Here is a 12,800-nt window from a genome sequence, read left to right as displayed (position 1 = left end):
CAATAATGGCAATACCATTAGTAAATAATCTTACATATTTGGAGCGGAGAAGAAATAAATTACGTGTCTGCTGAGCTTGTAGCTTGTGTCTTCGCCTCCTCATAGCGGTGGGGGATGTGCGATGACCCCTGGTGCAATGTCTGGGACAATGTATAGGTCTGGGACATTGTAACGGAGGTCCCCAGACATGCCGCTCTTCTTATTGTGGGAGTCTCAGTTGTCAATCAGTGGAGAGTCGCTCAACCCCTCCTGTCTCCCTCGCGAGACAGCTTGTCCTATACCGACAATTATTGTGGGCGAGGTTTGTACGGCGGTGCAGGACGCAGACCTGATCGATCGCCCATCTCGTCTAAACGAAGGCATTACACTATTAATCTACTGTGCTGTAATTTAGTATCAATTATGTGGCACTTTGATGAGCAGTGGAACGTATAGATAAGATGTTCCGATAGCAAAGGCATGGGTCCTGAGCGGTGCAGCAGGGAATCAGGCTTTGCCATGCCTTGCGTTGCTTTGCTAGCAGTTAAAGGAAGTCTTAGTTGTCAATCACCGATGTCGCCCGGAGGAATTGCGCTCACCTTTTGTCAATCACCGTCTTCGCCCGGGTATATTTGGTGAACCTCACGATACACATGAGTGATAAGATGCATGTCTGATCGGCAATCTCTTCCAGTGGGATGTGTCTGGCCCCGCTGACGGTACGAGATCCATTTGTCTAAGGTGTGTGGGGCCCTCTCGTATGAAAACATGTACACTAGTTTTTTCGACATGAGGTAGCAGCAGCCATCCACTGGCGATTGAGGAAGTCTCAGTTGTCAATCACCGTTCTCGCCCGGAGGAATTCATTATATGCTGTCAATCACCGTACTCGCCCGGCTAATTTGGACGACTCCACTTTGCGTTGCCACGTTCCAGCCTATTAACCACATACCTCCGTATGTCCTTTGTGGAGTGAAATTCCTTTTACGTACATAATTGTACGAAATCGGTACTACCATCGTCATACTAAGGCCTAGAAGACTTGCTCAAGGCAGTGGCTTTATGCGGCCTGAGCACCAGGCTCGCCGAAATCACCGGAAAGAGAATACAAGTAATAACTCCATGTCTGATGTAAATCCGCAAATCTGCCTCATCACCCTCATCATCATTTGAAGATCATATGCGCTCCTTCCGTCTGCGTATTCAATTATCGGCTTGCTGCTGCTACAGGGACCTGTAGATAGATAGCTAAGATAGCATCCCCGCGTAACGGCAAAGGGTTAGAGGAGAAACACTATGCGCCGATAGTCTTACGTGTAACACGATTCAAGTGGCTGCATTGTCGATGGCTTCTTAAAAGCGCTCATGAAAAACAAAAGATATAGCAGAGGCTCTCGCCACGCCGCATGCTTTTCTTTTGGTTTCGCCAATATTTCTTTTTGCCGTTCACTTAGAATCTGGAGTAACTCTGGAGAGACAAAATCGTGAAAGCTGCAATTGGAATGCCTGTTGATTGACAAACTGCTGCGGAAATATTTCCCGTTTCAAGAGGGTGGTATTTGAGAAATGCCTCAGTTGATGCGAAGCAAACGAGGGGATGAACAACTCCGCAAAGACTACGATAAGAATGATTATAAAAACCCCGGAGTCTATTGTTAGTTTTAGTTTCACCATCCTCCAATTTCACATCTCACTTGGACAGATTTTCTCAATCAAAGCAGCAAATGGTTACCACCGTCAAGAAGGCCCAGCCATTCAAGAAGGCGCTCTACTTCTCCGAGCAGGAGTTCAAGGACCGACGAAACCGGGCCCTGGAGCTCATGAAGCGAGAGAACCTTGATGGTTTCTTGATGACCAAGCAGGAGTCCCTGTATTACTTCACTGGGTTCGACACGTTTGGTTACGTCTTCTTCCAGGCCATGTACTTCCACAAAGATGGCTCCATGAAGCTCATTACCCGAATCCCGGATTTGAGACAAGCTCTTTACACATCCATCTTGGAACAGAAGGACGTCATTATCCGATCGGATGAAGCCAAGAGCAACCCGGTCTCCATGGTGCCAAAGGTGCTCAAGGACTTTGGAATTGATTCGCCATCCAAGCGAATTGGCTATGAGCCGGATTCTACATCCCTTTCCCACCGAACCGGTCTATTGTTGCAGGAGGCTGTCAAGGATATCTGCACCTTGGTTGATTACAGCGATCTGTTCACGCGAGAGCTGCGAATCGTCAAGTCCGAGGCAGAGATGCGAAAGGTGCGAAAGGCAGCCTACCTTGCCGACTTCTCTTTGGTCCGAACCCTCAAGCTCGCCAAGCCAGGCGCATACGAGGGTGACCTGTGGCGAGAGCTCATAGGCACTGTCTATGAGGGTGGTGGCGACGACCCAGCTAACGAGAACATTCTCGTCTCTGGCAACAAGGCCGTTCTTACCCGGTACTCTACTGGTAAGGACAAGATTGACCGACAGCTCACGCTCGAGCACGCTGCTGCATACAAGCACTACCATGCCTGCTTGATGCGAACCATGCCAATTGGCGGTATTACCCAGCTTGCCCGACAAATGCATGAGGTCAACAAGCTCCAGATGGCAGCCTGCATGGAGGCCCTCAAGCCAGGTCGACCAATTGGCGACGTGTTTGAGGCCTATGCCCGAGTCGCCGATGAGAATGGCTTCCGAGACCAACGATTCAACTCCTGCGGTTACAGCATGGGTGCTACTTTCTCCCCAACCTGGATGGACTTCCCAATGTTTGTCCGGGGCCAGGATGTCATTGCCAAGAAGGGCATGGTCTTCTTTATTCACATCATCTTGATGGACAAGGCTACCGACACTGCCAGTTCTCTCGGCCAGACCGTTGAGGTTACTGAGAACGGCTGTGTTTCTCTGTCCAAGTTGCCTTTCTACCTCACCCGACGACAGACCATTGCCGCCTGGAAGAAGATTCGAAAGGAGGAGTATGGCTTCACTGAGGAGGAGGAAGACGAGGGGGAGCACATCCAGGATGTTGAACTCTCTGATGGCGAGATTGACGAGGAGGACTATGACGTTGAATACGATTTCAGCGACTACCAGCCGGCTGCGGCTTTGGGCGACCCAACCCAGAGTGCTTAATTGACTCGCTATACGAAATTGAGGTCCAATTATTGGATGAGTTATACCATATTCTAAAAAATAAATAGAGAATATGAAGTTATATAAATTGTTTTCAGATTAGTTAGATCCACATCTCGTTGGACTTAAATGCATTAGAATTCGTGAAATACAGACAGTGCCATAAGAGCTGTCTATTCTATCTATAATCGAATTGCTACAATACCAATATCGGTACAGTAGATACCATTACTGGTTGATAGTCATTTCGCGCCCCCAATGCTAATCAAGATCTGGAAGTACAAATGCCGTTGCAAACTCCCGTTACAGCCTGTTACAAAGTCCCGCGAAAAGCCTGTGACAAACATCCGTTACGCCCTGTACAAACTCCCAACTCAAACGTACGTCGTTGGAACCCCCTTGCAAAATCCAACACTACTTGGCGGGATCAGTCCCTCTAAACCCCTGAGGCTCTGCTTCGAGGAATTGTAAAACACAAATCTACCTACTGGCTATAAATTGTTATTACAATCAGGGTAAGTTTATATTGGTTTATGCTTACTCTTTTTCAGGTAACTAATGGTAGTTAATGTGAATCAGTTATCAAAAATGCACAGCCGTGCAACAGCCGCACCGATAAAATTTCGAAACTTTTTTCCCAGCGATTTTGTTATCGAAGCACACGACTACAAATGGCGCTAGAAGAGGAGCAGAAGCAGGCCTTTTCGGCTCTCGTTTCTACGATTCGGACGTCGTCTCAGCTGGCTGGTCAGGATATCGGATTCTTTAAAACCCTCGATGACGGGTTGCTAAGAAACTCGCAAGCATGTGGTGACCGACTGCTGGACCTGGCCAACAGGCTCATCCAGGTCTCGACGCAGAATAAAGATGAAGTCGACGAGCTGGAAAACACCGAGTCCATTACCGAAAATTGGAGAGATATTAGCAGTGTCCTCGACGGTCTGTTTGAGAAAACCGACATAGCACTGGATCAGCTCAAGCCGGGGAAGAACAAGGCTGGCATCGAGATCAAGACCAGCGAACCAGGAGCGGGCCCCAAAGGAAATATGCAGTACCTTGATGCCAAAGAAGGCTCTGGACCCGATAAAAAGGTTGTAACACACTCTAAAGCGCTCGATAAGCCTCAGGTCAGGTTTAAGCGGCCAGTAAACAACTCATTGGAAGATCCGTTCAAGCCATTGTTGACTTCTAAGCCAAATGCTCTGGTTCCATTAGAAGAATCAGTCAAGCTTGTCCAGGATCGAGTATTGAGTGTGAGTGACGAAGATGAAGAGGAGGATGGAGACGCCGTTCCTGAGCAGGCCCCACCACATTACACCCAGCCTTATGAGTACGAAATCATCAACCAAATGTACCCTAAAATGGACTATGAGGAGCCTGAAATGTTCCACGACTGGAAAACTACTTCTTTTGAATATGTTGACACCAAGGAGGCATTAGATCGCATGATATCTGAGCTGGAAAAGTCTGCCGAGATAGCGGTGGATTTGGAGCATCATGATTACAGGTCTTTCCACGGATTCGTATGCCTTATGCAAATCAGCAATCGAAATGAGGATTGGGTTGTGGATACTCTCGCCCTGCGAGAGGAATTAGAGGCTCTCAACAAGGTATTTACGAACCCGGCGATTGTCAAGGTGTTCCACGGTGCTTTTATGGACATCATGTGGCTCCAGCGAGACTTTGGGCTCTACATTGTATCATTATTCGACACCCATTTTGCGTCAAAAGCACTGGGGCTCAAGCGGGGCAGCCTCTCTTATTTATTAGAAACTTACGCCAACTTCAAGACGTCAAAGAAATACCAGCTTGCCGATTGGCGAGTAAGGCCAATTCCCGAGGAAATGCTGGCATACGCTAGAGCAGACACCCATTTCCTGCTCTACATTTTCGATGTGCTTCGTAACGAACTCCTCGACCAGGGTAAGCTGGAGGATGTGCTAAATCAGTCGCGTGACCTTGCCAAGAAGCGGTACGAAATTCCAGGGTACGGCAAGTCTGACCCGCCTGGATGGAAGAGTCTTTTGGTAGGCTATTCTGTTACGCCTAGCCAAGAGGTAGTCATGCGAGACTTGTTCCAGTGGAGGGATAGAATGGCTCGAAAGAACGACGAGAGCCCGCGGTACATCATGCCTAACCACTATATGGCCGCATTGTCGTTCAACCAGCCGACCACTGTGGCCTCAGTTCTGGGTGTATCCAACGGCGTCACGCCGTTTATCCGCAACTCGGCTAAGGAGATTGCTAGGATTATAGAGCAGGCTAAGGAAAAGCCGGTAGACATTGAGGTTACGCGGATTAGCGAAACGCAGCACAATAACGACATTAGTGCTCAATTCGCGGACGATGAGAAGCTGGAGGAAAACTTCGAAATGTACAAACGGGAATACCGCAAGGCTTCTAATTCACAAAATTTGCATCTATTTAACAGCAAGCTGATTGCATCGACCATGAAGCAGATCAGCAAGCAGGACTCTGAGCTGTTCGGCAGGGTAATGGATCAGATCGACCAGGACTCAGAGCTAACAACGGAGTTTGTCGACCGCAAGGACGAAGTGCGCAACGAGCTTAATCTGTACGTTCCGCTGCCTCCATTGGGTGCTGATCCATATGGTACCAGCAGCGAGGAGAGTGATGAAGAGACTGTCCAACATAAGTTCCAGTCAGCCAAGGAAGGGGCTGAGCCGGAGTCTGAACTGCAAGATGAGAAGGAGGAGGAATTGGTTAGTGAAGAGGAGAGCACTGATTCTGCTAAGCGCAAGAGTTCAGACATGGAAGAAGAGGAAGTGTTTGAAGATAAGGACGAGTCTCTGAATTCCAAGCAGCGAAGAAAAGCGAAAAGACGAAAGCTTAAGTTTGTCGAGTCTACTGACAATATCACAACGCGTGATATTGAGGAAGCTGAGAGGAAGGACAGAGGCGAGGATCAGCAGGAGGAGGAAAACTCGACTGAGCCAGAGGTTCCATTCAATGCATTTGAGTATTCCAGTGCACCGTCGGTTCTCAACAAGGGCAAGGACGACTGGAAGAAGAAGCAAAAGAAGAAGTTCTTCAACCCATACTCTCATGCCGATGAGGGGCCAAAGGGAGCCAAAAAGCGACGTGGTCCATCTGGCGGGCGGTCCGTGACCTACAAACGATAGACGTGCCATATTATATATTCACAATTCGAAAGATGCTCCCCGAAAGCCCTCTGGGGCACCGCTTCGCGATGAGTCGAACGAGCTTAATTGAATTAGGCAAAGTAATCTCCGCGAAGCGGAGCTAGGGGGTCTCAATTGAACCCAGTGAACCCTCCCCCCCCCTTGGGGCATCGCTTCGCGGTGAGTCGTGTGCAACTTCATAGTCAACTATTTTCCTCAAAGCTAATGATAACTTAATCCATAAATCATTATACAAATAAATAAATACAAAACCAAATGCTAAAAATATTACATTATGTCGCTGTGGCCGGAATCGCTGCTGCTATCGCTGCCCCCAGCCGGAGACTCCTCGTCTTCGTCGTCAGGGACGCCGACTACGCCCCATCGAATGTTAGTGACCTGGTATAGCCTCTCAAGAATAGAATCAATCGAAGTGAACAAGCCAAACTCTCTCTTCTCGCCGTCATAAGAGTGAACCATACCCACAACACCGAGACACGGCCCAGACGAACTGGAAGCAATTGAAGGCACTCCCCCGTGACGAACAGTGCTGGCTGCACTACTGGTTGGGCTCTCTATATCATGCAGGCTCTGTTTACTGAGCTTCGTCGAAAGTGCCGAAACAGCAGCATCCCCCTGCTGGTCCTCGCTCTCCGTACCACTGTAATAGTCCTCGCTCTTCTGGTAGAGCCACGATCCTGAATCTCCGCCTGTCGCAAACAGAGAAGAGTCTGCTCCAGCTACAACGAACTCACTCGTCTGAATACGCCCATCTGCCCAGTACACGATCCTTGGGCCATTGATCTTGCCCTTAGTGTACTTTGAGGTGGCTCCGTACTTGAATACACTCATGCCCGGCTGGATCTTACGCACAATCCGCTTGACATAGAGATTGCCGAACATGAGCGCCGGATCGTACTCAGAGAATTGAATATCGTCACCCAGGTAGTTACGGCAGGTGAGGTCTCCAGCGCATTTGATAATGGCCAGGTCCGAAAGTGACCCGTTGACGACTTTACGCTCACCCCAGGCGATCTGGCCAAATGGCTGCTGCGGCTGGTTCAAGCTGCTGCCATTCTGTGGGTATTTAGAGTCGAGATAGGCTATTTCGCGCTGATAGACCCTTCTCTCCTCGCTCCGCTCAGGGTATCTGGCCTGTTCTTTAACCAGAGAATCACGGTAGTACTTTATGAGCACGGGAGAGGGCACCAGGACCTCTGAGTTTGCTGCATTCTGGTTATTGTACAGCACTACGTGACCACAAGTCATGGCGTAGGTGGCCTTGCCAAAATGTTCGTACAGTGGGTTATCCTTGCGCACTTTCGGATAGACATAGCCCCCGAGCGTCCCGCTTAGCGTCGTAGCACTCTGGGAGGCAAGTGATATAGCCATAGGCGGTGCTTTAGAGTTTATAGGCTCCCGGTACGGAGCTTTTAGAGCGCCATTGCAGGCTTTAATCTGGTTCTTCTGGCAGTAGACATGGACATCTGGAGCCACCTTGTACATCGCCGCAATAGCCCTAAAGTGGTCTGCCTCTGGGTTGGGGAATCCAAAAGTCAGACACAGGGCTGAGAACTCGGGCGAAATACCGCGCAGCACCGGAGCAATGAACGCTCCATCCTGCTCGGAGATGCCAAACGACTCTTCCGAGTTGTTGGCAACCTTGTCCAGAATAGATACCACCAGCTCCTGAGAAGGAAGCTCCGGGAGTTCCCCCACTGAGAAGTTGCACGGGTACGGAACGGTTCCCGGAGTGGACTCTACGAGCCTCAGTTTGACTCCTAGCTCGTATAAGTGCTTGAGGATAGCCATTTTGGCAGGGTGGTCCTGGGGCGTCTGCAGCAGATTGTCAATGAAATGAAGCGACACCTTGACAATCCGCGCTATAGAGGGCTCGCTATTAATTGAAAACTCGCCTTTTTGGACGTTCCCCATGCACGGAAGCCGACTAGCGTTCTTGAGAAGCTGCTGAACGGCCAGAGCCAGTCTCGCCAGATCAGGTGCTCCTCTACTATTGTGAGCCTCTTCCATCACTGAAAACAGATCTTCGCACAATCTCCGCAAAACCTCAGGTACAGACCTCTGGTCAGCAACCATTCGGTGTGAGGCCGGAGGAGACGAAGATCGCACTGATGAAGAAGATGAGGCCATCCCTTCCATTTTACTCTTGCCTTTACTACGCATTGGGCTCGACGAATAGGCAGCCGCAGAACCCAGAACTGATGATGTCGGCAAGCTATAAAGGCTACCCGACCTCACGCTCTGCAGGTCGGATAACAAGTTATCGTCCACATCTGATATCTCCTGCAGATCTACGACCTTCATAAGCTTCCCCGAAGAGTTAACGGAGGACATAGAGCCCGCTCTTTGTGAGGAAGCCCGATCTTCTTCGGTCTGGGCGAGCCCTCCAGCGAGCTTAGAAGGCCGAGACTCGACCGTTGACATGGTTCCCGCCGACGGCGCATTGCGTGAGAATAGCGAGGACTGGTAGGAGGAGTTGCTCGATGACGTGATGCTCTCTATTGTCGACTGGGCTCTGGATTTGGAGGTGGAGCCACCGGCAGGGCCCGGCGTATCGCTGTAGCTGCCAAACGCACGCTCGTCTTCCTCGCCTTCTTTGGAGTCCTTTGACTTGTCTTCGCTGGAGAAAGGTCCAGGGAGCTTCCAGAACTTTCGTGACATGTTGATTTGGGGGGGTTAGAAAGCCTCAGGCGTCTTCTTTCTTCGTTTATTGCGATGCTCTCGAACGGCTCTTTCGTACGGCACTCGGAGATGCGCCCCAGCCGTACGCACGGCACTGCCGTTTTGTGCACGGCGTGCGAAACACAATCGAGGCGACATTGCGACATTAGTCGTTCCAAGGCAACAAGTGCGACATTATTGTCGAAGTACAATTATATGGGCAAATTGCTAAGAGGGCTCTTACGGAGATATTCGAGAACATCGATGGTAATACTTTATTGAAACGGGAGATGCGGCATTGTATGGACATTTGATTAATTATCCGCTTTCACCCTAGGCAACGGACTTTTCTCCAGGATTATTATGCTTCTAGTACTTGGTTGTCAACATTGCTAAAATCTGCTTGAAGTCTGCTCGTAGATTGAAGAAATACAATATCTTGGCTACTGGTATTTCGCAGCAATTCAAATGAGAGAGAAGGTACCGAATGCGGTAAATGATATTTTAGCGAAATTTTATGCCACCTTTATGGCATCGGTGCGATATTATCTAGTTATCGTGCATCAGGTTAAATAGGTGTTAGTCGGTACCGGTAATATTTGCTATGCTCGGTAATGAAAATAGATGCTGTTTTGATAGAAAATACAATGGATGGCTTTTATAAATTGCCAAAATAGTAGCAGGAACCAAAATGTGCTTCTACCGTATAATATGCTTGTAGATAATAATGATCCCAATTTGAGTCTCTGTATAAAGAAAGGGAGCTGATAATCAGTACAATTGACTTCATACATTCAATAACAGCGTAAAGGAGCAAGAATGAATTGATTTAGGTAATTCGTAACACAAAAAAATACATTTGGATACCCGGTTTGTGAATTACCGGTAAAATTATAAATAATTCTTGATTTTGATCCTAAGAATAATGTGATTGAGGTTGTATAAGTGCCGAATTGGAGAGTACCGTGGTACCCGCTAGTTCAGTGCAGCTACCGTGCAAGTAAGTATCCTGTAGTATTTGACACTTGCAAAACACGGTTGGACAGAGGAAGATGCAAAGAGCAAAACTAATCCAGATAGAACATATCGGTATAAAATTGACACTAAATAATGATGGCAGTTAGAAGAAGAGCAAAAGAGGAGCAAATAGTTGGTATACGACCCTGCCCCACAGAGAGATAGGTTAATGAAAATCTCCACCCATTGGCCTCTAAAGTACCAATAGATCATAGCAACCAACAAATCTAAGACAGTGCCAATTGATACTATTAATAATAGTGGTGCTAGAGTTTGCTATTCGTAGGCCATTTAGTATATTGTACAAGTCGTCAGTATTAAAATGCAATAATAGATCATCGTGGAACCCAGTTGGTAGACATTCGTGGCCACACCCGCTTGTAAAGCGACATGGCAACAGTGTCCTGGGACGTGATTCGCCCGTCGAAGGTGGCCTTGAAGTAACCGTGCGTACCCAGACTTTCTTTGATGAAACCCGATCTGCCGTGCTTCGTAAACAGAGGGTTCTCCTTGAACCACATAATGTCCTCCCGGTTGAAGAACATGTACCGGATAGTGACCAGTCGCTTGTGGATCTTGAACGGATGACCAGTGAGAACGATCCGCTTGACAAGGATTCGGTTGAAGTTGGCCTCCTGGACGCTACCAGTACCAACAAGATCGGGCAATGGCGAACCATTGTCCTTGAAGTATATGACCGGCACGTTGCCAAACGTGAGAGGAGCGAGGATGGTCGCCGTAGACTGTCGCCCTGGCTGTAGGAATCGCTCGTATTTGTACACATTGTTGGCAGAATTGGCGCCAGCCTGCGAGAACAACGGTCGGATAACCATTCGCCGTGGTCCGCACTGGACAATGAGGTTGCTCTTGGACGCAACTGGCATCTTGTCCAGGTCGTACTCCGAGCTGGGGTTGATGGTTAGATTCATGGTTGACAGCTGGTGCTCATGGTGCAACAGGCCAAACACGACAAACGGTCGTGCCGGGTTGTATGATTTGAGAATGTACTCCGGAGCCCGCAGATGAAGCCGAACCTTGGTGCCTGGCTGAACCTGGGCTTCGGCAATGGCCTCCTTGAGCACTCGGTTCTTGGTGGCTCGGAAGTTGTACACTCGAGCCATTCGCTTCCACTCCAATGGAGCCCGCGAGTCTCGCTCGTCCACATCCCATTCGCATGTTCGAATGTTCTTTACACCCCGGTATCGCGTCAATCGCTCCTTGGCCGATTCGTTTGGATGAACCTCGATTTCATCAGGGAAATCAAGATCATCCTTGGCCCGGCTTCGATACTCCTGCAGCTGCCGCGCTTCCTCATCATCTTCCAGCTCTACGTGCATTTCTGTGCCGGTATCACCGCCACCCTCAGTTGGGGCGTATTCCGAGAAAGTCACTCGCTTACCGCTAGGGGCGTCTTCGAACCCAACCCCACCATTGCTTTCAACATCCTCATCCATATCCATGTCGCCAGCTCGAGTTTCCTCCTCTTCGTCCTCGGAGGCTTCTTCGTCGCCGCTCTGGAACAGTTCTTCATCGTCCATGATCCATGATGCGTGGTACTCAGACATGCCCTTGGGCAGTCGTCGCTTTGGCTTACTATCTTCGTCATCCTCTTCTTCATCATCGGCGCCAAACAGCGGTCTGTGGTTAATATACTGGTGGCCATCAATTCTCACACCAGCTCTCTCTTCATCATCATCTTCTTCGTCCTCCTCCATGTCAAGATCGTTTCCGTTGACTGGTAACAGCTCATCCAAAGACTCCTGCTTGTCACTTGGAACAGCCAGGACTTCATTTTCCGTCTCCATGGCAGAAGCGCCAAACTTAAAGGTTCCAATTGCCTCCACCCGGTCAATCTGGAAGTCTCCGTACTCTGGGATATGCACTAGCCGATCGGCATTAAGCCCCTGGCCCCGTAGAGTACCTTCCACAGCCAGAGTCTGAGTATTAGCATCAAACGAAACATCATCGGCCAGCAGGTATGGCCGGGAGTCTCGCCAGTTGACACCCTGTGGGAACTTCTGGGACAAGATTCGCGACAGAATTAGGGCCTCCGAGTCCACCTCTGGCGCGTAGATCTTCTCCGTGGTGGGGAAGAAATGCGAAAAGAAGCTGAGTAGCGAGGTTCGAACGCCGGCCTGCTGCTTAGCGCCCTCAACCTGGGCATTAAGACCGTTGACAACCGGAATGCAGTTCGACACACCCTGCGACTCAATAGACCGGATGCACAATTCACCAAACGAATCAACCTCAGTCACGGGGGACAACACGAAAATTACAAAGTCAGCCACTCGCGCCGCATCCAAAATCTCAATGAAATTGCGCGAAGGGATAATGTACTTCATCTTCTGCTTGAACCGCTCAATGGTAACGTCCACCATACCGCTAGCTGGCACTGGTCCGCTGGCAACTGCCTCTACAGACTGGTTCAGCTGGACAACAACCTCAGAAGGGTTGACATCCGGGCTCAGCCCGATTACCGCTACGATCTTAGGGGCTCCATGCCGCCCTTCAAACAGCTTTCGGTGCAAGTTCACGTTGACATTCTTGTTGATCTTGAGCTGCTTGGCGGTATTCCTTCGGTTGCTCCTGAGCTGCTTGGCACCTGCCTGAGCCTTCTCAGCGAGCGTAGGCTTTCTCTCTGCCTTGATGGTCCCCGAATCCTTCTCAATCTTACCCTTTGATTTGGTCTTGAGGGATCCTTTGGTCGCATGTCGTGATTTGAACTTTTTATGTTCCTTCTTCACAGAGGAACGGTGGCCAGCCATGGTTATGCTACTGTTTTAGTCGAACTAACCGAGCAATATTCCAGCGTTTCTATCGAGTTTTACCCCTGGCTTTAGTCGGTCTCCAATCTCAGATTGATAAA

General features: G+C 49.3%; 4 protein-coding genes across 4 annotated transcripts; 2 read left to right on the top strand and 2 right to left on the bottom strand.

Moving 5' to 3' along the window:
* Positions 1 to 1,703: 1,703 nt before the first annotated feature.
* On the top strand, positions 1,704 to 3,092 carry TRVA0_039S01266 (M24 family metallopeptidase; the record flags this gene model as incomplete). The annotated part of the gene is made up of 1 exon (XM_076686545.1): positions 1,704 to 3,092. The coding sequence occupies one exon, from the start codon at positions 1,704 to 1,706 to the stop codon at positions 3,090 to 3,092; it is 1,389 nt and encodes a 462-aa protein (XP_076539260.1).
* A 671-nt stretch (positions 3,093 to 3,763) lies between these two features.
* Positions 3,764 to 6,235, top strand: RRP6 (exosome nuclease subunit RRP6; the record flags this gene model as incomplete). The annotated part of the gene is made up of 1 exon (XM_076686544.1): positions 3,764 to 6,235. One exon carries the CDS (start codon positions 3,764 to 3,766, stop codon positions 6,233 to 6,235), a length of 2,472 nt encoding a protein of 823 aa, XP_076539259.1.
* Positions 6,236 to 6,523: 288 nt separating this feature from the next.
* On the bottom strand, positions 6,524 to 8,917 carry SSY5 (Ssy5p; the record flags this gene model as incomplete). The annotated part of the gene is made up of 1 exon (XM_076686543.1): positions 6,524 to 8,917. One exon carries the CDS (start codon positions 8,915 to 8,917, stop codon positions 6,524 to 6,526), a length of 2,394 nt encoding a protein of 797 aa, XP_076539258.1.
* A 1,352-nt stretch (positions 8,918 to 10,269) lies between these two features.
* On the bottom strand, positions 10,270 to 12,699 carry TSR1 (small subunit rRNA maturation protein TSR1; the record flags this gene model as incomplete). Its single annotated transcript, XM_076686542.1, has 1 exon — positions 10,270 to 12,699. One exon carries the CDS (start codon positions 12,697 to 12,699, stop codon positions 10,270 to 10,272), a length of 2,430 nt encoding a protein of 809 aa, XP_076539257.1.
* Positions 12,700 to 12,800: the final 101 nt, after the last annotated feature.

Source organism: Trichomonascus vanleenenianus (assembly GCF_965637985.1).
Source record: "Trichomonascus vanleenenianus strain CLIB 3782 genome assembly, contig: TRVA0_039S, whole genome shotgun sequence".
Taxonomy (NCBI): Eukaryota; Fungi; Ascomycota; class Dipodascomycetes; order Dipodascales; family Trichomonascaceae; genus Blastobotrys; species Blastobotrys vanleenenianus.
The sequence above is the reverse complement of the archived record's forward strand: the minus strand, read 5'-3'. Positions and strand labels throughout refer to the sequence as shown.